The sequence below is a fragment of the Rhinolophus ferrumequinum genome, chromosome 27 (genome assembly GCF_004115265.2).
Source record: "Rhinolophus ferrumequinum isolate MPI-CBG mRhiFer1 chromosome 27, mRhiFer1_v1.p, whole genome shotgun sequence".
Taxonomy (NCBI): domain Eukaryota; kingdom Metazoa; phylum Chordata; class Mammalia; order Chiroptera; family Rhinolophidae; genus Rhinolophus; species Rhinolophus ferrumequinum.
Window position 1 is genome coordinate 18,505,349 of NC_046310.1, and position 24,561 is coordinate 18,529,909.

Below are 24,561 nucleotides of genomic sequence, written 5' to 3' on the forward strand. Positions count from 1 at the left end.
AATCTCAGCTCTAAGACCAAAACCAATTTTCTGGGTGGTTTTCGATAAGTCAATTAACCTTTCTGTGCTTCATTTTCTTCATCTCTGTTATTGCAATAACGTTATCTTCCATAATCTATATTCTGGGGCTGTTGTAAAGATTAAATGAGAACATGAAAGGGAAGTATCTGGGAAAAAAAATGTAAAATGATTATGTCTCACCTGGAAAGTGAAAGAGAAGGAGAAAAAGAGAGAGTAGGTGAGGGAAAGAATGAGGCTCGATTTCCTAATCTATACAATAAAAACCTAATACTTTAGGGTTAGTATTTTTTTTTTCTTTTTTGGCAAGGACAAGTGTGGGGACAGAGTCCCAGAGAGCAGTTTCCAGGCTCTCGGCCTCACGTGGAAAGGTGCTGGCTCGGGTAGTAGATGGCCGTCAGCTGTAACCAGTGAGCCATTGGCAACTGATATAACTGCCGTGGCTGAGCTAGCAAGCGTGCTTTGCAGCTAGCAAGTGAGGTGGGTTGGCAGAAAAGTGGACGGCAGGTTTTGGATCGTGTGGCTCCTGCGTCCTGTGTCTCCAGCTCAGCCGCCAGGGAGAATATAGCGGTATGACTCCCCTGTCTATGGCTCCATTGGTGTTCCTTTTTGGCCTCACCATATCCACGTTCTTATGCGGGCAGCGGGAACAGAGACCCCGCATGACATCCCGCATGACAATAGGGAAGTGTTTTCTTTACTTACAACAAAAATATTTGTAACATAGTTCTCTCTCTTCAAAACAGACAACTCTATAAAAATCCACAGAGGCCAACTTCTCAGTTAACATAGAATTCCATGTAAATGGATTTATCACAGCGTAATAACAAGAAACAGTAATTGTGTGACATGATGGAAGTGTTAGCTACCCCTATGGTTGTAATCATTTTGACATATGTGTATCAAATCAATGTTGTATACTTCAAGTTGCTAAAAGTAGTAATTTACCACAGCAGCTGCAGAAAATGATCACAGTCCTTTTTATAGAGTTCAGGGAATTTTTTTATTATTTCTATTCTGCTAAGATTTTTTTTCTTTAAATTTGTATCAAATATTTTTATTTTATTTTATACAGAGTGTCACCTTCTGTGAGTTTAAACAAAGGTCAGAGGCATTTCTGATACTGTTTCCATAGTTCGTAGATCACTTAACCAAACATGCTCTTATGTGTTCTTACTAGAACCAAACTGTGCCAATCAGAAAGTGACTCAGGAAATGTAAGAGATGGTCAATCCTAGCCTGTCCTTCTCTTATACTAAGAATTTTTATACACTGGAATGTGTATACACTGACACCACTAAAAAGGAATATTTCATTTAGAATATAAAGAAGGCCATGAAAATCTTTGTTGTTGTTAATGGCATTTATAGTTCTTCCAATCGACAACTTGGTCTCGAAGTATTAAAGAGTTACTCATTGATAACACAGTTAAACATCTGTCTGGTTGACCTATTTTCAATTATGAGCAATGGCACATCATGTCTCCATGGGTGCAAGCATTTAAACATGCCACTACATTGTGGGTTTACCCATGTCAGAATAACACTTTGATTTAAATATTTATTCAAAATGAAAATAATAGCTGCATTTCATATTATAAACATGAAAAGTGACTACCTCACACCAGTCTACAGGTGCATCTGGGTTGTTGCAGAGTTTCCTGTAAAAACATTTCACATCTTGATTCTTCACTTCTGGACCAAAGAGTTCCTGTACTGCTGCATAAAACTTGTCATAATCAATTGTATCTGCATTGTAACAAAGTGCAAGAACATTGTCATAAAATTCCAAGAACTATATCGCCTTTTCAGCTACTTTTTCTATTTGCTACTCTATTTCATTATTTCAGCTTATAAAAAACAAATTCTTCTGCATTTTAAAGATCTTTTTCATTGGAAATATAACTAGGCACTTGGCTAAACTATTACTCAGTCAGAAGAAAATATTTTATTTTGGTGCTTAGTACCTTCTCCATGGCTTTTGTTGCAACTATTTTAGGAGTTTTGTTCAGGAATACAAAGATAAGAAAGTGAATCACTTCTGTCCTAGTGTGAAAAGTCACCAATCAAGAGTCATTGCTAGAGTTCATCTTGAGTGAGCAAAGCACAATTCCTGATTGGTTCTTTAACACTATGTAAACATACACACACACACACACACACACACACCACTCTTTGATCACCACACCACTCCAAAATCACCAGTTTTGCCCAATTGGTGATTCACTGGAGTGTGACTAGTGAGCCTAAGGACAAGACACAAAAATATATTGGGCATCTGTTATGTGTCAGAATTGAGCTAGACACTGGACTTAGAATGGAAAATAGATAAGATCCCTCCTTCAAGGAATTTACATTCTAGTGAGAAAAATAGAAAATTAACAAGGGAACAATCAAATAAATATTTATGGATTGTGACAGGATGACTAATTACTAGTGATAGACATTAGATTAGTGGCTATCTGTGTTGACAAGGACATGAGGGGACTTTCTGGGATGCAAGAAATGTTCTTTGTCTTGATCTGATTTGTAGCTACAGGTTGTGTACCAATGTCCACACTTCTTGACTTATATACTTCAGATTAGTGCACTTTATGGGCTTCACTGTATGTATGTCCTACCTTAGTAACAAAGTAAAAATCATTACATATAGTGTGAGAGAAGTGCTAGAAAGGATCCCAATAAGGATCTGTGATATATAGCCGTAGTGGGTCGGGTGGGCCTCAGGGAAGCCATCCCTAAGGACATGGGGGAAAATTAAGTGAAGATCTGAGAAACAAAAAGGAGGCAGCCATGTGTAAAGTGAGACAAGAGCATTTAGGCAGAGGCTGACAAACACAAAGACACAGAAGCTGGGGACAGCCTGGCCTGTTCCGGGAGGTCAGTGAGTATGGAGTATAGAGAGGACAGGGGAGAGCACCGTAAAGTGAGATCAGAGAAGGAGGAGGCCAGAGCTTGAGTCAGAAGTTTGTATTCTATTCGAAGTACGATGGTAAGCTATTTCTGCAGGGTTTTATTCAGGGAAATGACATGAGTTGACTCAAAAATTTTTCAAAGCACAGTGGCTGCTGTGAGGAGATAAAAGTGAAAGTTCTCAAATGAGCGAGGGGCTCGTGTATTAGTTGGGGTTTCAGACGATGGAGGTTTGGGCCTGGGTGATACAGAGGGTGATCCTGCATCCTGGTCTGCCACGGAAAGTCTCATTTATGCCTATTGTCTCAACTTAATTATTAATAGCAACCCCTTCTACTTTTGAAAGTGCCCTGGATTGGATAAGTGATAAGACATCTAAGAGATAGCACGGCCAATGGTGAGATGTGGTTGGTAATGGATTGGAAGTTGTTGGGGGCAGACATGGTAAGTAAAGGAAAGGCAGGAATCTGGAGCAATGGTCCTCATGCAGGGGAGATTTTGCCCTCCTTCTCCCACAGAGACATTTGGCAATGTTCACAGACATTTTTGATTGTTAAAACGAGGGATGGGGTATTACTGGCATCTAGGGGGTATAGGTGGCACGTTTAAATGTCTACACCATAAGGCAAGATGCTGCTAAACATCCTACAATGCACGGGACAGTGCCCTCCCCACCCCACCCCACACATACCCATATACAGAACAAAGATACCCATATCCAGCTCCAAATGTCAGTAATGCTAAGGTTGACAAACCCTGTTCTAGAATGACACAGGTTTCTGGTTTTAAAACTCGGCAGATGCTGGTATGATTTACCAAAACAGAGGAAAGGCCATGGTTTTTGGGGAAAATAAACATTCCATCTTAATCATATTAAGTTTAAACTTCCTATGAGATATTCAGATCGCTTGCTGTTTTAAATTCACACCGACTATACAAGATATGTGTCTCATTATAAATGCTACTGTATGAGGATGATGAGGCTTTCCTTTTCTGGGATGATTTTAATTCTATCAAGACAAGGAGATTTAAGAGCAATATTGCTTGGATGAATTCCTGCAGTGTACTTGATATCATTTTTGAGGTAGACATTGTTTCATTAAAATCATTCTCTACGGTTCTTAGCTTCTTGCCTGTAATGAGAGGCAGACCCTACATTCCAGTATTAAAAATGAATGTGAATGTATGTCAGTATTAGCAGTCTGCTGAAAGTTAAGATTACATTTCTCCCTTCCGAGTCTTTCAGATCAGTCTGTCTGTCATAGAAAGACATTTATCTACAGTACTTAGTGTTTATTAAATCTATACTATATATAAAAAATATACTGTATACTACAATATGGTATAATATTGTATAAAATATATCTATATATCTATAACATATTCTCTCTATATATTATATATAATATTATACATATATATATATATATATATATATATATAAAATGAAGGAAATTTTTTCAGTGTGGCTTTGTGATCACAAGCTTCTAAATGACAGCAAGGTTAACGTGTTCATTTAGCACACATTTAAGGAATACCGTATTTCCTGGACACCAAACTCCTAGCTAGCCATGGGTTACAAAGCCTTCAACGCACTCACAGTTCAGTGGTGAAGGAGAAGGGGCAGGAACACACACACATATCAACTGTAGCAGTTAAGTGCAGCAGGTAAATTCCTTGAGATGGCAATAAAGCGCATTAAGTGCTAAAGATGGCTTTGCTTGGGGAAAGTTTGCAAGTTCTAAAAAGAGATGACATTCGAATAAGTTCTCAAAAGATGAACAAGGGTTAGAGGTACAAAAAAGGGAGGAAAGGTACTCCCTAGGGGGGAGTGACACATGCAAAATCAGAGTCATTAAGAGTATGACGTGCTTGGAGATGCTGAAAATTTCATGTTAGAGCAGAAGGTGCATGAAGAGAAGTTCCAGGAGCTGAGACTGGAAAGGTAGATTGGGGCATGACTGAATAGCCCTGGATGCCAAATTATTATAATGTATTATATGGATTTTAGAGGTGAGCTAATAAGCCAGGAATGTGGTCATTTAAAACAATTTTTTTAAAAGGAAATACTCTCAGCAGAAATATAGAGGAAGGAAGTAACTCTTGGCAAGCAGACTATTCTATGAAGAGGCTGTTGTAATAACCCAAATGAGATACCATGAAATAGTCAAAGGTTTTACCAAGATACCTGACTTAGGAGACGAGGTAGTTGGTGTCTATGCTACAAGACAGAGAGAACACAGGCAAAGCTCAGAAAAAAGAGGCAAAGAAAGACGGAGAAAAGGGGCAAAATAAGAGAGTGGCATTTTGAGAGACACAGAAGGAGAAAGTTTCTGGAAGCAGAGACAATTAACTGTTAATGCAGTGAAATGGCCAGTAAGCTGGAAAATGGAAACAGTTTATTGAATTTGTCAGCCATATTAGGGAATCAAATACCGTGGTAAGAGCATTTTTAGCAAACCGATAAGGGAAGCCAGACTGGAGTAGATTGAAAACTAAGTGGTGACACTGTGGGGAAATTGGTGGAGAAGCAAAGGAAAGACATACAGTGGTAGTCTAAAGGGAAGAGAAAGTCAAGGTCAGGACAGCTGGGTATATTTTTAGTTTGAGAGGACAAAGCCAGTGAAAAAGGAGATTTTGACATCGTTGCAACAAAGTGATAGCCTTGCACAGGAGGAGGGGTGGAAGAAAGGACAGGAGCTGCTTTGGGTAATTTGGAAGTGGAGGAAAGGGAGTTGGAGAGAATTCTTGTCTTTTGGCCTTGCTTTCTCTTATGATCTGGAAGCTGGGCTGAGAGGAGCTGAGATCCTGTAGAGGATTCAGGAAAAGTTGTAAGCGTTTGAAAAATCAATTACAGAGAGAGGTAAAACAAAACGACAAGGAAAATGAAAGTGTTCAGTGGTTCCAAAAGTTCAGTCAAGTTCATAGTCATCTAAATAGTATGTCTAGAAGGTCAGAATCTTAGTTCTAACACTTAGAAATTGAGTGACTTGGGCAGATGATTTGGCTGTACCTCTCTCTTTTTTAAAAAACAAATAAAATTGGGATAATAGCAATAATGGTAATATTTGTCTATTAGAATTGTCATGAGAATCAATTATATTTATTAAAGTGACTTATAAATTCTTAAAGATACTATTCAAATAATACCAGTGTTGGTTCAAACACCCAAAGTCAATCTTTTCACTCACTGATGACTATACAGCCTGGCACAATAAGGTGCCGGCCATGCTGACCCCTTTGCAGTCAGATGGGCCCTGCTCCTTTCCTGGCCATAGCAGGATTTGTACTGTTAGTCTGGTTCTCGGCCACTAAACCTTCCTTATCCCTGCTTCCTGAGCGCCCTGAAGCTGCGCACAGCACCCCTGCCCTGGAACCCTGACCATGGTGACATGCTTCAGTTCTGTGTTGGTATCTCTGCTGCTATTAGTCCTGGCAGACCACGGTCCGCCCCATCCCCCTTCTTTGGCACGCTCAAAATCATTCCAGCCTGGAGACATGGAGAGAGGCCCAGACAGTGAATCCAAGTTTCAAAGGAAACTTTGCCGTGCTTATGAAAACTTTATGGTCTCATGTCACACACCCTTCAGTAAAGAGAAGGCAGGGGCCGCACGTGTGCTCCTTCCTGATTCCCAGATCAACCCACGGTGAGCCATCAAGTGGTCGATCCCGCAGAAGAACCCTTCGATGTCATTTAATCCGACCCCTTAATTTTATGTTTGAGACAATTAATGTTCAGACAAGTGAAAAAAACCGTCCCCAAGACCACTTAGTTATTCAGACAGAGTCAGAACGACGACTCAGGCCCCCTATTCAGTGTCTTTGCTCTTAAGCGGTGTTGCTTCTCTCTGATGGCTTAAAACACTTCCTAGTTCTAATCAACAGTCAACCGAACTGCCCTGTAATCACTGATCTTACCTTCTTTTTGGATAAACAAGCCTGCTCTTTCATCTTTTTTCTGCGCCACTACATGTTCAACCAATTTTTCAAACCCATTCAGGGCTGTCTTGAAATTCTCAATCTGAAGTGCGAGGCTGGCATGCTTTTTGTTCCTGATATCCATAGGGACACAGGGAATCTTTTAGTACAGAAAAAAATTTTTCCAACTTGGGAAACGTTCCAGTTGTTACAATGCCTTCCTGCTGTCTCAATTTTTGCCATAGGTCTCATTCCTTTGACCTTAAAATCCCATTCTGGGGGCAGAAGAGCTGCCGCTAGCGTGTAGTGGACAGGAATGCTCACTTCGGTCTACTGCATTTCACATGGGCAAACATTTCAGTACAACCCTGACCTCATAATGCTACCAGTATGCTTTATGTGGCTTCCATTACGTCATAATATCCCTGTAACATCTGCCTTCCTTCATAAGGAGGAGCTTGAGTTTTATTTTCCCACAAGCTGTGTATGTATGTGTGTGCACACGTGTATGCACTGCCAGAGAGGGAAGAATGATGGGTAAAGACCAAGAAAGGGAACTGGGCATTACTTTCTCCCCCCTACATCTCCTCTCACGTTAAACCGTTAGCTTTCTTCAAGACCCTGTGGAGAGTTAACATTTACATTCATTGTTGCAGATGTACCAGATATGAAAACATGAACTTCTACAGACGGAATTGTATTTCATCATTTGTCATATCTATCCCAAATGAAGCTATTTTTAGAGGTCATAAAGAACAAAAAGGCCTCTTATTCCCCAATGCATTGTCCTTCAGCTAAACTAGTAAAGTGAGCCAGGAATGGGGAAGGGTTAGTTCTTGAATGAGAGGTAAGTTCTTCAAGCTGTTGTTCATGGAAGGAGAAGAGACTTTTCTCCATATCTCTTTTCCTCTCATTGCAATTTCCAACACGCTAATACCATTTAGTCCAATTTCTATTGAATCAAGTTTCCCGATCTTTAACACTCTCCAATCTTTAAGGAAAGGTTGTCTAATGTTTTACCAATAATGAGTTCAGATCTTATGGTTTGGGTGAGATAGGTGAAGTCCATCTTTAAAAATACCTGCCATACCTTGCACTCAGGGGTGAAGCAGATGGCATTGCTGGGTACCTCAGTTATACGCATGTCCCTTGGTGTCCCCTTCTGACTACTATTAGGAGAGCAAAGTAAGATTTTTACATATGTAGAAAAATCCCCTAACTTCTTTTGTTCCTTTCCTTTTCCCTTTAAAGCTTTCAAAGTGCTGAGTAGTGACATCTGAAGGACCATCTTTCCTACAATTCTAACGCGCACATTCTTATACTCACCCATTCATTCATTCATTCAGCAAATATTTATTATTTCTGTGTGGTGGTATTCTATGATGTTTCCCTCTGTTTCTTCTTTTCTTACAGTATATATTTCAGTTCTGGATTTTTTTTGAGTGGTTACCCTTAAGTTTATGTAAAAGAAAGTTTGATATTTAGAGTATTCCATTTTCTTCAGCACGCTGACTTTCTCCATTCCTATATTCCGGTTCAGGCCTTTACTCTCCCCCTTTTTATGTTTTGGTTGCCACAAATTGTCCCTGTTGATGGAGGTTGAATAGCTTCCTTTAGTATTTCTTGTAGTGCAGGTCATGTATTAGAAAATTCCCTCAGCTTCTGTATGTCTGGAAAGGTCTTTATTCCTCCTTCATATCTAAAGGATATCTTTGCTGGATATATTATCCTTGGCTCATAATTTCTCTCTTTCAATAGTTTGAATATTTGGTTCCACTCCCTCCTGGCTTGTAGAGTTTCTGCTGAAAAATCTGATGATAATCTGATGGGTTTTCCTTTGTAGGTTACCGTCGTCTTTTCCCTGGCTGCCTTGAGGATTCTTTCTTTGTCGTTGATTTTAGACAGCTTCAGTACAATGTGCCTTGGAGAAGGCCTGTTGGGATTGAGGTAATTAGGTGTTCCATTTGCTTCTTGGATTTGAGGATCCAGTTCTGTCCACAGGTTTGGGAAGTTCTCATCAACAATTTGTTTGAATATATTCTCTGTTCCCTTCTCTCTTTCTTCTCCTTCTGGTATTCCCATTATTCTTATATTGCTCTTTCTGATGGAGTCAGAAAGTTCTTGCAGAGTTCTTTAATTTCTTTTAAGTCTCAAGTCTCTTTCTTCTTCCATCTGTGTAATTTCCAGGTTTCTATCTTTGAAGTCACTGATTCTTTCCTCCATCTGGTCAACTCTACTACCTAAGCTGGTTATTTCATTAATTTCTTCTATTGAGTTCTTAATCTCCAGAAATTCTGTTTGGTTCTTTTTTAAAATTTCAATCTCTTTCGTAAAATGCTCATGTTGTTCTTTGATTGTTTTCAGCCTTCTTCCCTCAGTCTTTTCTCCGAGGTCTCTGCCGTGAGCATTGAGTTCAGCCGTGTTGTATGCTGCCCCCTCAGCCATGTGGGCCATAAACGGAGCCCTAGCAGTCCGAGTTCTTCCCTCTCCCGCAGCTGCAGTAGTTCCGGGATGCAGGGAGCTCGGAGCACTGAGCTAGGGTGGCGGCTTCGTCTCCGCGCTTCTCCTTTCCCTCCTCCCCAGCTTGTGCGATTTGCCCACCTTTAGGTAAATTCAGTAGTGGGCCTCTTTGTCTTGCCTGTCTGCTGTGCAGGGAGTCCTTTGTGGAGTTATTATTGTTCGATTAGTTGTAAATTCCAGGGGAGCTTTAGAGAGGCTCACCTCACTCTGCCATTTTGATGACGTCTATTGAACACCTGATTCATGTTAAGTGCTGTTTCAGGCACTGAGGTTACAAAGTGAACAAAATAACATCTTGAGTTTGCAATCTAATGGAAAAAAACAAACAAATAGCAAATGATGTGTCGGAAGGTAATAAATGCATAAAGAAAAAAGAGTAACAGCGTGGGTTGGAGGATAAATAAAAGTAAAGGGGATAGGGAGCTCAGAGAAGTTCTCATTAACACAAAGACATTTGGACACAAACCAGAGGGAAGGGAGGTAACAAGCCATAAGTGTAAATGGTAGAAGACTGTTCAGGGAACAACAGGTGTGTAAAGTCCTGAGATCAAAGTGTGCTTGACACATCTGAGAAGCAACAGAGGCTGTGTGACTAGGGAGAGGCAGGGAGATAAGGTCAGAGGTCAGGGGGGTGGGTCAGGTCCTGGAGAACCTTAGAGGCAGTTGGAAGGACTTTGGCTTTTCCCCTGAGTCAGATGGAAAATTTTTGAATAGAATAGTGATACATTCTGACTTACATTTGGAAAGGACTGCTCCAGCTCCTTTGTGGAAAATAAACTGAAGGGGAGTAAGGGTAGGAGCTGGGAAACCAACTAGATGGTAGTAGTTTAGATTCAGGTACTACTGATGGAGGTAGGGCTAAGTGATCAGATTGTGTGAAGGTAGATGTGACAGGATTTGCTAATGGGGGATTAGATGGGAGTGTGAGAACAAGAGAAGGATCCAGGATAACCACTATTCCATCCTCAAGAAACTGAAAGGAGAGAGTTGTCATTTACTTTGGGGGAGGAAGTCTGTTGGAGGAGCAGATTTTGAGGAGGAATGAAAAATTCAATTTGGGATATGTTAAGTTTGAGATGTCGCTTAGAGAAGCAGTTGTGGATGTTGAATAACCAGATGTAAGAGTGTAGAGTTCAGGAAGAGCCTGAGAATCATCAGCATTTAGGGGTGCTCGTATGTAAAGCTATTGGACTAGATGACATCACCTAGGATCAATGTAGATGAAGAAGGAAAAAAAGCTAAGGACCAAACCTGAACATGCCAGTGCTCAGGTCAGAGTGATCAGGAAGAACCACTGACAGAAATAAGAGGAGTGGCAGTGAGGTAAGAGGAGAACCACGAGAAAGGACTGTCTCAGAAGCCAAGAGAAGAAAGTGGTTTGAAAAGGAAGATGATGTTGGGTGAACAATTCAACTGATTCAATAAATAAATTGCATAGGAGGAAAAAAGAATTAGAAGAAATTGCATAGGAACTAAAAAGAAATAGATTAAAAAGAGCTTTAAAAATGCACCAACCAGTCATAGTGTGTGGACAGTTAGATCCTGACTCAACCAAACTGAGAAATAATTACATTTATGAGACATTTGGAAATTGGAACACCAACTAGATATCTGATGATATTGAGAAATTACTGTTTATTATTTTAGATGTGATAATTATAATTTATGTTACATTGCTGTTTATGTAATGCTATATTTTGGAGCTACATGCTGAAATATTGACAGATAAGCATTAAAATACAAAGGAGTGATAAACTTCCCAATACTGCTGAGCGACGTAAGGTGAGGACTGAAGATTAACTGTTGGATTATGGTGACTTTGAGAAAAGCTCTCAGTGGAATGATGGATTAAAGAGGGAGCGGGAAGAAGGCATGTGGAGGCAGTAGGTATAAATGCATGTTAACTGAAAGTAACCAGAAAGCCTTTGAGACCTGACAAAATGTTGTCCATGGACAGTACAGAACAAGTGGAAAGAAGACCTTTGAAATGAGTAATGGGAGAGTAAAGTAACTTTTTGCTTGAATGTACTTTTCTTTATGGTGAAATATACATAATGTAAAATTTATCTTTATAAATCATTTTTCTGTGTACAATTCACTGGCATTAAATACATTCACAATACTGTGCAACCATCACCACTATTTATTTCCAGAACTTTTGCATTATCCCAAACTGAAGCTCTGTACCTCGTAAACCACCATCTCTCATTCCTCCTTTCCCCTCAGCCCTTGGTAACTACTATTCTACTTTCTGGATCTATGAATTTCCCTATTATAGGTATATCATATAAGTGGAATTATACAATATTTATCCTTTTGTGTCTGGCTTATTTCACATAACAATGTTTTCAAGATTCATTCATGTTCTAGCATGTACTAGAATTTCGTTCCTTTCTAGGACTGAATAATATTCCATTGTATGTCTATATACCACATTTTGTTTATCCACTTATCTGTTGGTGGATATTTGAGTTATTTGCTTCTTTTGGCGATTGTGAAAAATGCTGCTGTGAACATTGGTGTACAAATATCTGTTTGAGTCTATGCTTTCAATTCTTTTGGTTATATACTCAGGAGCAGAATTGCTGGATCATATGAAAATTCTATGCTTAACTTTTTGAGAAACTGCTAAACTGTTTTCCAGCAGTACACCAGGGCTCTAATTTCTCCACCTCCTTGTCAACACTTTTTTCCTTTTTTGTTTTTGTTTGTAATTTTTTTGATAATAGCCATCCTAGTAGGTGTGAAGTAGTATTTGATTCTGATTTTGATTTGCATTTCCCTAATGACTAAGATAGTGAATGTCTTTTTATTTGCTTATTGGCCATTTGTATATGTTTATAGAAATGTTTATTCAAGTCCTTTACCTATTTTTGAATTGGGTTATTTGTTTTGTGTTGTTGGGTTTTAGAAATGATTTATATATTCTGGATATTAATCTCTTACCAGATATATGATTTGAAAATATTTTTCCCATTTTATGAGTTGTCTTTTCACTGTCTTGATTGTGTCTTTTGGTGCACAAAAGTTTTTAATTTTTATGAAATCCAATTTATTTAGTTTTTTCTTCTGGTGTCTCTGTCTTTGGTGTTATATACAAGAAATCATTGCCAAATCCAATGCCATGAAGAATTTTCCTCTATGTTTAGAAAACATAGAGTTCTAAGAGTTCTAGAGTTTAAGTTTAGCTCTTGGATCCTTTTGCAGTTAATTTTGTGTATACAATGTAAGATAAGGGTCCAACTTTATTCTTTTGCATGTGGATATTCAGTTTTCCTGGCACCATTTGTTGAAAAGACTACCTTTTCCCCACTGACTGGTCTTCCCTTCCTTCTTGAAAATCAATTGACCATACCCGTGAAGGCTTATATGTTGACTCTCTGTTTGATTCCATTGGTCTATATGTCTGTCCTTATGCCAGGGCTGCACTTGCTTTTTAGGTTGTAGTATTTTGTCATCATCCTATCATTAATGTAATTCTGAAAATAATAAAAAAAAATATGTCTCATTATTGACATGAAAAAATAAATCATGTTTGTGGTAACATTGCCTATTGCTGTCAAGTATAATAAATATACTTAACAATTAATGGTATTGCAAAAGTGACTGTATCAAAATTTGTACACATTTGCCAAAAGCATCTTATTCCTCTTTTTCTTCACTGCTATTATTACTCGCATATAGGTGTTGCCTTGGACTATGAGTAAAAGCCTATTCCTTTTATTAAAATAGCAAGGCCCTGAATGATCTGGCCAATCACTAATCACCCACCTCTCTGACCTCATTTCTTAATTCTCAGTCCAGCCACATTAGTTTCCTTGTTTTCCCTCCAACATGCCAAGTGCAGTCCCACTCCATGGTCCCACCCTGTGCCTGCCGGTACTCGGTGAGGCTATCTGTGACCACCTTGTACAAAATAACAACCTCTTCCCTCCCTCCCCTATACCGTTTCTCTGCTTTATTTTTCTTTACAGAACATATCTGCATCTGACACACTACGTAAGTATTTATTTGGTTATTGGCCACTCTCCCAACACCACCAGAATGTAAGCTTTAAGAGGGCAGGGGCTCAGCACCAAAGAATAAATGAATGAATGAGTTAATGAATGAATGAATGAATGAAAGAATACTTTAGGAAAAAATGTAGCATGTCTTTATTCATTCATTCAACTAGTATTTATTGTGAACTTACTGTAGACTAGGCACTATGTTGAAAAAACAGTGGACATTAAACATACAGAGCTTATTAAATGGTTGCATAAACCTAATATATACAATTAAATGAGTTTTTTAAAGAGTGTGTGGTGTGCTAGTCTCATAGATGACAAATCCACTTTGGAAGGCTTAGAGACAAATCAAGGTTTTGAGGGCAGAGCTCACTGCTTCTCAGTTATTGTTCAATGCACCAGGGTGGAGAGCTGACCCTGATCTGAAGACAAGATTCCATTACCAGGGGATTTGGAATGGATTGGGATTTGGATTTGGAATAGCTTCATTGAAGCTAGTCATTCTTTCCTGGTCCTTCTAAACAGAGGTAAGAGGGATAAACGCCCTCATGGAGGGCAATTCCTTTGCTCTTCCATCCACTGTGCTAGTCACCAGAGCCCAGGACAGATTGCAGGTCTGGCTCAGGGCTGTGGTCCTTCTGCGGGGCCTTGTTTAGGGGCTGATTGTGCAGAGACAGAGGTGCAGCTCTTGCAGAGAGTGATGACGTTCACAACCTATATTTGACTTGTACTATATTTTCATTGCTACTGGGGAAAAGCGTGCTGTTCTAAATATAGGATCTACCTCTGCTAGATTTAGGCTGAAGCTCTGAGGGCACCGCCTGGGCAGTCACTGCCAGCCTGGGCTGTGGCAGGCCTCGGCAACAGGATGTCTCTACAGCTACTTCAGAGCAGGCCAGGAAGGACCACGTTGGCAGCCCTCGGGGTCCAGCCGGGGGCTTCCGCTGTGTGTGAGATGGGAGTGGCGTTGTGGGCTCGCTTCCTGGGAAGGAGAGAAGCCTATGGTGGGAGTCCCTTATCCCATCACCACCTTAGCACAGGGCAGGCACAGGCACTCATGAATGTCTATGAATGAGCCAATGCGTAAGTGAGTGAATGCACGTGATACTTTCAAGTTGGGTGAGGGAGAGACAGGGTGTGAGAAGCCGCTGCGGTTGATTCGCCTCCCGGCTGCTTTGTCCGCCCGGGCGCCTGCAGGGGCAGGAGCGGATGGGACCTGGCGACGTGAGGCGGGAAAAGCGGGGCAAGTACGCGACCACGTGGCCACGAGCGCGCGCTGGGGGGTGTGGCGACGAGGGGCGCGGGGGGCGTGGCGACGGGGGCGCGCTGCGGGCCGGGGAGCGGCGGGAACGCGCCCACGGGGAGGAGGCGTGGCTACGAGGCCGCGCCGGACGGAAGGGGCGGTGGGGAGGGCGGTGCCAGCGCGCACAATGGCCAGAGCCGGCGGCAGAGCCCGCGCCCCTCCCAGTGCCCGGCACGCCCCGGGCCGAACCCAACGCTGAGCGCCTCCCGCCGAGCGCGCGGGGCCATGTTCCCGGGGAAGTGCGACGGCTGCCAGGGCCTGTGGGAGAGCGGCGGGCCCGCGGGCGCCGAGCGGCCAGCGCTGGCGGCGACGCTGAGCCCCGGCCCGCTCTTCAGCCCGGGCACCTACGAGCGCCTGGCGCTGCTGCTCGGCTCCATTGGGCTGCTGGGCGTCGGCAACAACCTGCTGGTGCTCGTCCTTTACTACAAGTTCCAGCAGCTCCGCACTCCCATCCACCTCTTCCTGGTCAACATCAGCCTCAGCGACCTGCTGGTGTCCCTCTTCGGGGTCACCTTTACCTTCGTGTCCTGCCTGCGGAACGGCTGGGTCTGGGACTCCGTGGGCTGCGTGTGGGACGGGTTTAGCAGCAGCCTCTTCGGTGAGTTGAGCCGGAAGGAGAAAGCACCCCTCTGTCCTCTGCCAATTTCCCATTCCCTGCATTGCCATCGTCTGTCTCTGCGCTTCCTCCTGCCACCCAGCCAACCTCACCTCACCCCCGCTACCGCCCTGCTCCGGCTGCGCCTCCCCTCCCGCTCCTAGATCCCAAGCTGCATGGCGTTCCTTCTTCCCTCAGTTCTAACTGCCCCACGCTGACCTCGACTCCGCCCCTGTGGTCACTGATCTACACCCACGCGGACCCGACACCTCAGCCCGTCTGTCATCAGCCCCAGCTCCTTCATAACTCTGTCCAGCCACTGGCCCTCTTGTCTCTTTTATGTTTGCATCCCTGTAATTCAACAGGGCACGAGACGTTGGCTTTTACACTTTGAGGAATGAAACGAGGCACTAGAGAGTCAGAAAATCAAGAACAAAAGTGATGAACTCCTGAAAGTTGTAGAGGGTGATGAGACGAGATTTTATATACTGTTTGTTTCCTAAAACGAGAGGGTAGAAACCTAACAGAGTAGCAGCAATGTGTAATTCGCTCATTAGCAACTGTACACTTTTGAATGCTTCCTAGGAATTGAGATCATTCGGGTCGTCAGTATGCAAATTGACTTGAGCCTGATAAGCTATTTTTACTATATTTTCCTTCTTAGGGGTTCCAGCACATCAAAATCCAAAGTGAGATTACAAATAACTCAGAATCTCAACTCAGATGAACAAAAAATTAGCTGTACAGCCAGTAGATTTCATTGAAGTAGAACTTGATTTTTAAAGATTTATTTCAACAGTATTCCTAATCCTTACCAAAGGTTTAAGTCTCACTGAGACTTGAAAGATGGATCCATCAGCATATCAATGAAGATGTGATTTTCTAAGTTCAGGAAAGAAATGATCTTTTTATGTGTGCTCCAGAATTTAATTTGTACGAAGATTTGAAATAGAAATGTGTGTTTCTCAGGTGTTAAAGCTTTCTTTTTTTTAAATCCTGAAATCCGTTGATAATTTTTTTACTGCTTTTGGCAGGTTTTTGAGAACAAAATCTTTGTAACGTTATCAAAATTTCCTTGTTTACCAACCTCATATGTTATGACAAACTGGAAGATTATATTTGTAATGATTCATTTTTTGATATTTTGAAGGAAACAAAAAAGCCATAGATACCATGATTTCATTTGTTTGATTTCCTCAATCATTCTAATATTCTAATACTACCTTTACCCTCCCCAATAAGCATTAATCTGAGAATTTCATTTGTATGAAGATTTGAAACTTGGTAGAGGGCTGTAAGTATATGTAGGCAGTGATATAGATGGTTATGTGATTACACTGTATATTAATTTAAAATACCTATCAGGCAATTTTTTTTAAGCAGGGCTGAGCTTTAAAGAGAGTGATTCAAGCTCAAGCCTAAAGTGTCATCAATAATGCTCCCAAGGATGAACAAGAGGTGTTTGGTCACAGACGTGAAAGTCCTTATTTCTAAGAAGTGCTCTTTCTGTGCTGGGGAATTCTATTTCTATCTTAACTCTGCATGGGAGTTTGAAAACAAGGGTATATATTGAGTTCTTTATTGTAGCAACTTTCAGTCTCTTCCTCATCTCTTCCCTCTGTGACCCCACCTTGCTGTGTCTTCTTGTCTCTTCCACCCTTTTTCCTTCCATCATCCCTACTCAGATCCCATCCCGATCAGAAGGGATAATCTAAGACTACTAGAAATATTCACCACATGGTATTTTCCCTGACCACTGCTCTGTTTATCTGGACATTTAGTTAATGTTTCAACCGTGACTATCTCTGCATTTTAATTAGAAATGGAAACGCTGGGGTAAGAGATCAAGAGACTTGTTTAAACCCTCGGAGACAAGTCAATAGTGGGATTAGGATGGTTTAAAACATTCTCAGCAAAGATTAAGAATTTCTTTGAAGTCAATTCTAAGGATTGTGCTTTTAGATAAAAGTTAAAGATAAAGAAAAAGGGGGTGCTTTCCCCTTTGTCATCCTTGAGCAAGATCTAACCAACCATGAGAGGAAATAAAAATGCCAAAAGTGGCTGCTTGCTCCAGAGGCCTCTGGAGAGGCTGCCCTATCACGTGGAAAGACCACTGGCCTGATGGCAGGAGAGTGGCTCCTACTCTTGATCTTGTGGCTAAAACCATTGTGGGGACTTCCCCATCACTTAAGCCCTTCAGCCATCATAATATCTCTATTATGGGATAATTGACTAAATCATTTTTAAGATTGCCTTGCCTACTTGCTGTGTATTTTGAGGATTCCTTTGATAGTTGTCGATTAAAAGGTTCCTGGTTTTAGCACTTATGTCTTCTATCCTCTTCTCTTACTCTCATCCCCAGCTCTATCCCTTTTGTAAGCCAAGAAAAAGCACATACTGTGGTTACACCTCTTATACCCTAATGGGTTCTGTCTTCCTCTGCACACCCTCCTGGAAGAAGGCAGAATAAGTAATTCAGACACACTTACATACATACATGAGTAGGCCAGGCAACCACTTCATTCTGTTCAATTTCTGGTTTCTCACGGAATGCTGAAAACAAGTGGACTCCCAGATATTCTTGAGGCAGAGACTTTGACTATATAGGACTGTTAAGATAGCCATGTCACTTAAACTGACCAGTCACTTCATTGAACTAGTCAATTTAATCTAAGTTTTGATGGAATGGCTTGTTTTACAAATGTCCAAGATAATTAGTCATCTTAGCCTAGGCAGGCCCAGTTTGTAATGGTCTAGATTTCAGTAAGTTTAATAGTGGGGAGAATCAAAGCTCAAAGAAGTCTCTTACTTTGCAGTGATGGATAATAGCAGGGCCCCCTAGCGTATGGTGTGTGTAGTGCTTTAACCTACAGACTTCCAGGTGAGTGTGCCTTTTACCCCCTTGGCTGCTCCACCTCTGGCCAAACCTAGCACCACACAGATGTTCTGCACATGGAATATAAGCAGTGATAGGCCTTTCTTAAGTACCACCTCCTACCCCTTCAAAAACAAGAACAGCAAACATGTTATTCTTGGCAGAAGATGTTTAGACAGATCTTTATATTGGGACACAGAGATTTAGGGTTACAGAGTGAATCTGTCAAAATGCAGGTCAGCCTATTCAAATGTTAGAAGTAGGTGTTATTTTTGTTAATATATTTTAACATTTGAATCCAGAATTTTTATACCTAAAAATACATATCTGTACGTATGTATACTCACATAAAGATTTATTATAAATACATTTTCCCTTCAGTAGACTTATTCTTTTACTGAATTAATCCTTTTATAATAAACTGATGTGTTAATTCAGTTGAAATAGCCCCATGTTGCCACCACGAGATCCTAGTGGTGAGTGAGGTGTGGGAAAGTCTTCTATTCAACTGTTCTGGAATCACCCACAGATGGTACTGGGCACAAAACATTTCTCCTCATAACAGCGTGCGCATCGTATATAGTCTGTTTCCATAAACACAGCAGAGCTACACATTTCTATAGTCTAAGCTCACGTTTGGGTATAGTTTTATTCACATATTAGTTTTCTTAAAAGCAGAAGTTATAGAATGGCATTATGTTCTTTGTTTTGGTGGGACATTATTATATCCTTCATTATTGAATTGCCTGATTTGAGGGGAGTATATCTCTATTGTTAATTTTGAAGAAATTAGAAAATATGTGAGAAAGCATTTAATGACTTGCTTTAGTAGTAGCTTATGTCCTAATAAGTCAGGCTTCAATGGATTGTAATCGCTGTTGCATGAAATTATGTTTCTCTTAATCTTGTTTACAACTGTATTATTTCTTGAATTTTCTTCTTTCAGAGAAGAGTTCCAGTCACAAATGCATATGTAATGCATTTTGACATTTACTGCTAAGATGAAATGCAGAAATGAAAACTACACATCCGCTTTAGTATTCTCAAATGTGATTAGATGTACTTTATCATGTTTTTGTGCTACTGATCTATAAGGAATAAAACAAAAACAAAACACTAAAAAGGGGTAACAGTACAGCTAGGACCTGCAACCTCGATACTTCTGGGATGAACTGGAACATCACAAAGAGAGATTTTATTTCAGCATATTCACACCTCTTCTGAGCCCTCAGCCTAGATTCATACACATTTCTTTCATCGGCAGTCATCACGAGACACTTTACCTCTCAGGATGGCAGACAGTCTCCCTACAGAGTTTGATGTGGTTATTATAGGGACAGGTTTGCCTGAATCCATCCTTGCAGCTGCATGTTCAAGAAGTGGTCAGAGGGTTCTGCATGTTGATTCAAGAAGTTATTATGGAGGAAACTGGGCTAGCTTCACCTTTTCAGGATTGCTCTCCTGGTTGAAGGAGTATCAGCAAAACAGTGACATTGGGGACAAAAGTACTACTACATGGCAAGATCTGATTCACGAAACAGAAGAAGCCATCACTCTTCATAGGAAGGATGAAACCATTCAACACACAGAAGTGTTTTGTTACGCCAGTCAGGACATGGATGACAATATTGAAGAGATTGATCGTCTGCAGAAAAATCCTTCCTTGGTAGCATCTGGTACCCTTACTAAACCTCTGGATTCTGCATGCTTGTCTGAAGAAACACACTCATTATATGGTACGAGCTACGGAATGTCTGTCAAAGACACTCCAAAAACTGATGGAGAGATTTTACTAGAAGTAACTGGGATAGAGGAAACTCAGGTGAAAGAAAAATATTGTGGAGATAAAACTTGTATGCACACCATTGCAGGAGGAGATAAAGATGAAAACAAACCTATAGTGGAAGACAACACTGATCGACCAAAGAGAAATAGGATTACTTACTCTCAAATAGTTAAAGAAGGCAGAAAGTTTAATATTGACTTAGTATCAAAGCTGCTATATTCTCAAGGACTGCTAATTGATCTTTTAATCAAATCAAATGTTAGTCGTTATGCTGAATTTAAAAATGTCACTAGGATTCTTACATTTCGAGAAGGAAAAGTAGAACAGGTGCCTTGTTCCAGAGCAGATGTATTTAATAGCAAAGAACTCACTATGGTTGAAAAGAGGATGCTAATGAAGTTTCTTACATTTTGTTTAGACTATGAACAACATCCCGATGAATACCAAGATTTCATACAGTGTTCATTTTCAGAGTACTTAAAAACTAAAAAATTAACCCCCAACCTTCAGCATTTTGTACTACACTCAATTGCAATGACAGAGTCATCCTGTACTACAATAGATGGCCTTAGAGCAACAAAAAACTTTCTTCAGTGTCTTGGACGGTTCGGCAACACTCCGTTTTTATTTCCCTTGTATGGCCAAGGGGAAATTCCCCAGTGTTTCTGCAGGATGTGTGCAGTTTTTGGTGGAATCTATTGTCTTCGCCATAAAGTACAATGCCTTGTAGTTGACAAAGAATCTGGCAGATGCAAAGCAATTATAGATCACGTTGGTCAAAGAATAAATGCTAAGTATTTTATTGTGGAGGATAGTTACCTTTCTGAGGAAACATGCTCAAATGTGCAGTACAGGCAGATCTCCAGGGCAGTGCTCATTACAGATCAGTCTGTACTAAAGACAGATTCAGATCAGCAGATTTCCATTTTGATAGTGCCTCCAGTAGAACCCGGCATGTGTGCTGTTCGGGTCACTGAATTATGTTCTTCAACCATGACATGTATGAAAGACACCTATCTGATACATCTGACCTGTTCGTCTTCTAAAACAGCAAGAGAAGACTTAGAATCAGTGGTAAACAAATTGTTCACCCCATATGCTGAAACTGAAATAGATAAAGAACTTACAAAGCCAAGAGTCTTGTGGGCTCTCTATTTTAATATGAGAGATTCCTCAGGAGTCAGCAGAAGCTCATATAGTGGCTTACCTTCCAATGTGTATGTCTGCTCTGGGCCTGACTGTGGACTAGGAAATGAGCATGCAGTCAAGCAAGCTGAAACACTTTTCCAGGAGATCTTTCCAGGTGAAGAATTCTGCCCCCCACCTCCAAATCCAGAAGACATTGTCTTTGATGGTGATGATAAGCAACCAGAGGCTCCTGGAACCAATAATATAATAATGGCCAAACTAGAATCCGCTGAATGAAGCAAAAACCTAGAAAGCCCAGGGAAGCACCTTCAAGATTAGAAAAAAGCAAATTGGAAATGCTACTTTGGGTCTCCATCCTAGAATCAGAATATTCTCATTGAAACGACCGTTTCTTAGATGATTAATTAGAAGTGGTTATATGATGAGTGCTATGCAGATGTTTTTAATTCTGTTTGAGACATTCAGTCATGGATGTCTTTGTTAACCTATCAGTAACTGATTTATTGGTTATTGGACTTTGTTTCAGAATATACTCCATAATCCAGAATCTTAAACAGGTTAGCTTTATTTTAGTATTGATATGTATGTGAGGATTCCACATTAGCAACTGTGCTTAAAGGAAGGTAATATTGTGTCTGCTAATGACCTTCAGATTTTATTGTGACAATGACAATATCTAAGGAATATTTTACTTTGCAGTTGTTATAGTTGCTACCACTTCTGAATAAAACACAGAGTAAATTATGTGGGCCTTTTGTATATAATATAAACATATACATGCTAGCAATAGCAATTAATGCAAATGCCAATACGATAAAATACATTTGTCTAATTAAAAGGTTAGCTTTACATGATCCTTTATTTGTGAAGGTATGATGTTTACAATAAGTCTTGTGGTTTAATTCTCCTGCTTGACCCTTGTAACCAATGAGGCAATGTCACCACACAATCTTCAGTTAGTTGTTGAAGAGCTCATTCTTTGGAGGTTCAGTCCAAAAAAAGTCTAGGGAATAATATTGGTTCTGATTTAATACTTCAGAAAATTTTTACAGAACCCATATCTGTCACCTGAAAGAAAAGAATTTCCAACAAGTAACTCAGGACAAGAGAAAAAAATAAATTGCTCCAGGAAACAGATACTTCATACTGACTGTTGTGAAATTTCAAGGAGAAACCAAGTGAGTTGTTTTTAACCTGGGATTGTTTGCCCGAGGTTTCTCAGTGAGAATGAACATTCCACTTGTTGGCTCTACCTCTGTAATTAGCAGCGCTAACTACAATCGATGGGAGTGAATCAGAGGAGGCTTTATCATGTCCCTTCGGTTGTGTCCCGCCCCACAAATAGTGAGGTCACCACCTCCATAATTGCTTCTGCCTCTTGGCTGTTATCTAGAGGATAGAAATACTTGTTTTTCACAAAACCACCAGAAGCCATAAAGCTGTTGTTACTCCAGTGTTGAAAGCCTGTGGAGCTGTCAGAAGGGGCAAACTCCCTTCCCTTTCAGTCCCCTGTTCCCATTTCTCAGAGAATGGTAATCTTGTAGGAAAAGAACTGTTCAGTGGCAGTTCTTGTTCTGGAACAGAGCATTGACTTACTACCTGCTGGGCACTCACTGTGCTCTCTCATTACAGACTCTCAACAACCCGATGAGGCAGATGTTGTTGAACACATTTTCAAAGCGGTAATAAAGACAGTAATTTGCTCAGAGTCTGATATGTGGAAGAGACAACACTGGAATCCAGGCTTTCATGATTTCAAAATCTTTCCATTAACATTAACTGTTGGAAGAGTGTGGGTACTAGAGGAGGAAAAATGCTCATGAAAACCAGTCTAGTGTTGAAGGTGAAGAAAAGTATACAGAAATTGGTCTCGCACTTTATTGAATCAGAGATATGTTAAGATTAAGAGTAATTGAAAATAAATAATAGCTTAGAGCTATTAGGTCTTAGAGCTCATGAAGCAGAATTTGGCTAACTTTTCACAAAATAAGGCTTTTTAATAATGTACCCTTTGATGTGAACATCGTGTTATAAAAATACAGATGTTACTAGGGCAAAATATACTCTGAATAATCTTTTATTGCTCTTCCATATGTGAGGAAAAGGAAACAAGAAAGATTTAAGTAATTTACACCTTACTAAAAATAGAGAAGTCGTGAATTGGTGTGTGTGTGTTTGTGTGTGTGTGTGTGTGTGTGTGTGTATTTGAGATATATACTATATACTTTTTTTCAATATAGCAAAGTGGTATTGAGTGGATCCTAAAGTTTAAATCCAGCAAAAATGCCTGAAATAGACCTAAAAATTAGTCATTAAAATGAAAAAGAATTTAAGATGATAAAGAAAGTGGAGGTGAAGATAATCCATACCTATTTAAAAAACTTCAATTTCAATACACTAGTCTTAAGAATTTAAGAAAAGGAACAAAGAAGTTGCAAAAGATGGGAGAGCCAAACATAATGGAAACAGGAAAAATGTGTTAAACTAGCCAAATATAAGGGTGGTTTTAAAAACTAACAAAGTGAATATATTACTTTCTTAACTTGAATGCAAAATAAATTAGAAATGAGAAAAGTGATAACCAATTAAAAGCATTAAGAATATTATGGGAGAAGCTTCCTGTGAGAGTGGCAGAGTAGGTAAATGCTGTTCTCGCCTCCTCCATGACCACATCAAAATCACAACTAAACTACAGAACAGCCATCACAGAATCGCCTGACATCTAGCTGAACCAAAGCCCTACAACTAAGGACATACAGAAGAAGCCACGTGGAGACTGGCAGGAGGAGCATAAACACGGAATAGGCTGGTCCCACATCTATGTGTGGCAGTTAAGAATGGGGTGGGATATCTCAGCTGCGGAAGTCCGCTCTGGGGAGGGAGGCATCGCAGCCCCACACCAGGGTTCCAGTGCCAGGGAGAAAAGTCCCCATAACTTCTGGCTGTGAAACCCAGTGGAGATTGTGGCTGAGTGAGATGGAAGGCAGCTGGTGTCCCAGGAGTTCCTCTTTTTAAAGGGCCCACACATGGACTTACTGCTGACGGACTTTTTCTCTCTGAGCTTCAGTGCTGGGGCCGCAGCTCAAAAGGCACCAGGACCTACAAGGTGGAACTGAATTGTCTGGCTGTAGGGTAAGGGCTGGAGGGGCAGCTCCCTCCAGACAAAAGTGCTGGCAGAAGCCATTGTTCCTTGGTTGTGACCTCTCCCCAACTAGCCTGGGCACCATATCTGAGTCTCCATCAACCTAGCTAACACCATTTGCCCCACCCTGGTGATTCCCTGCGACCCATTGCCCCAATTTGTGGGCCACCCAGGCCACTTCCAGTGGCTTGTCCATACAAACGTCCTGTCTTGGCTCATACTTCAGATTTTCCTAAAATCTCTCAAAAGTTCACAAACTCCAAACAAGCAGCGTCTGGCCTTGGCATGCTTTGTACTTTTTTATAAGCACCCCTAAGCCCAGCACTAGCAGTATCC

At 40.7% G+C, this 24,561-nt stretch overlaps 3 protein-coding genes across 3 annotated transcripts in view; 2 read left to right on the forward strand and 1 right to left on the reverse strand.

The window, feature by feature from the left end:
- WDR64 (WD repeat domain 64) overlaps positions 1-7,180 on the reverse strand; it is a 90,473-nt gene extending 83,293 nt beyond the window's left edge. Inside the window, exons 1-2 of the mRNA XM_033099668.1 lie at positions 6,849-7,180; positions 1,636-1,766 (exon numbers count right to left, since the gene is read on the reverse strand). Coding sequence (XP_032955559.1) covers positions 1,636-1,766; positions 6,849-6,993 — 276 coding nt within the window. The 5' untranslated portion in view covers positions 6,994-7,180. The remainder of the gene's footprint in view (positions 1-1,635; positions 1,767-6,848) is intronic.
- A 7,611-nt stretch (positions 7,181-14,791) lies between these two features.
- Positions 14,792-24,561, forward strand: part of OPN3 (opsin 3) — a 33,817-nt gene continuing 24,047 nt past the window's right edge. The window contains exon 1 of the mRNA XM_033099618.1: positions 14,792-15,276. Coding sequence (XP_032955509.1) covers positions 14,904-15,276 — 373 coding nt within the window. The 5' untranslated portion in view covers positions 14,792-14,903. The remainder of the gene's footprint in view (positions 15,277-24,561) is intronic.
- On the forward strand, positions 19,151-22,251 carry CHML (CHM like Rab escort protein). Its single transcript, XM_033099617.1, has one exon. It carries the CDS (start codon positions 19,440-19,442, stop codon positions 21,357-21,359), a length of 1,920 nt encoding a protein of 639 aa, XP_032955508.1. The 5' UTR covers positions 19,151-19,439; the 3' UTR covers positions 21,360-22,251.

Coding starts and splice junctions, on each gene's coding strand:
- CHML (XM_033099617.1), top strand. CDS start 19,440: ATGGCAGACAGTCTCCCTACAGAGTTTGATGTGGTTATTATAGGGACA.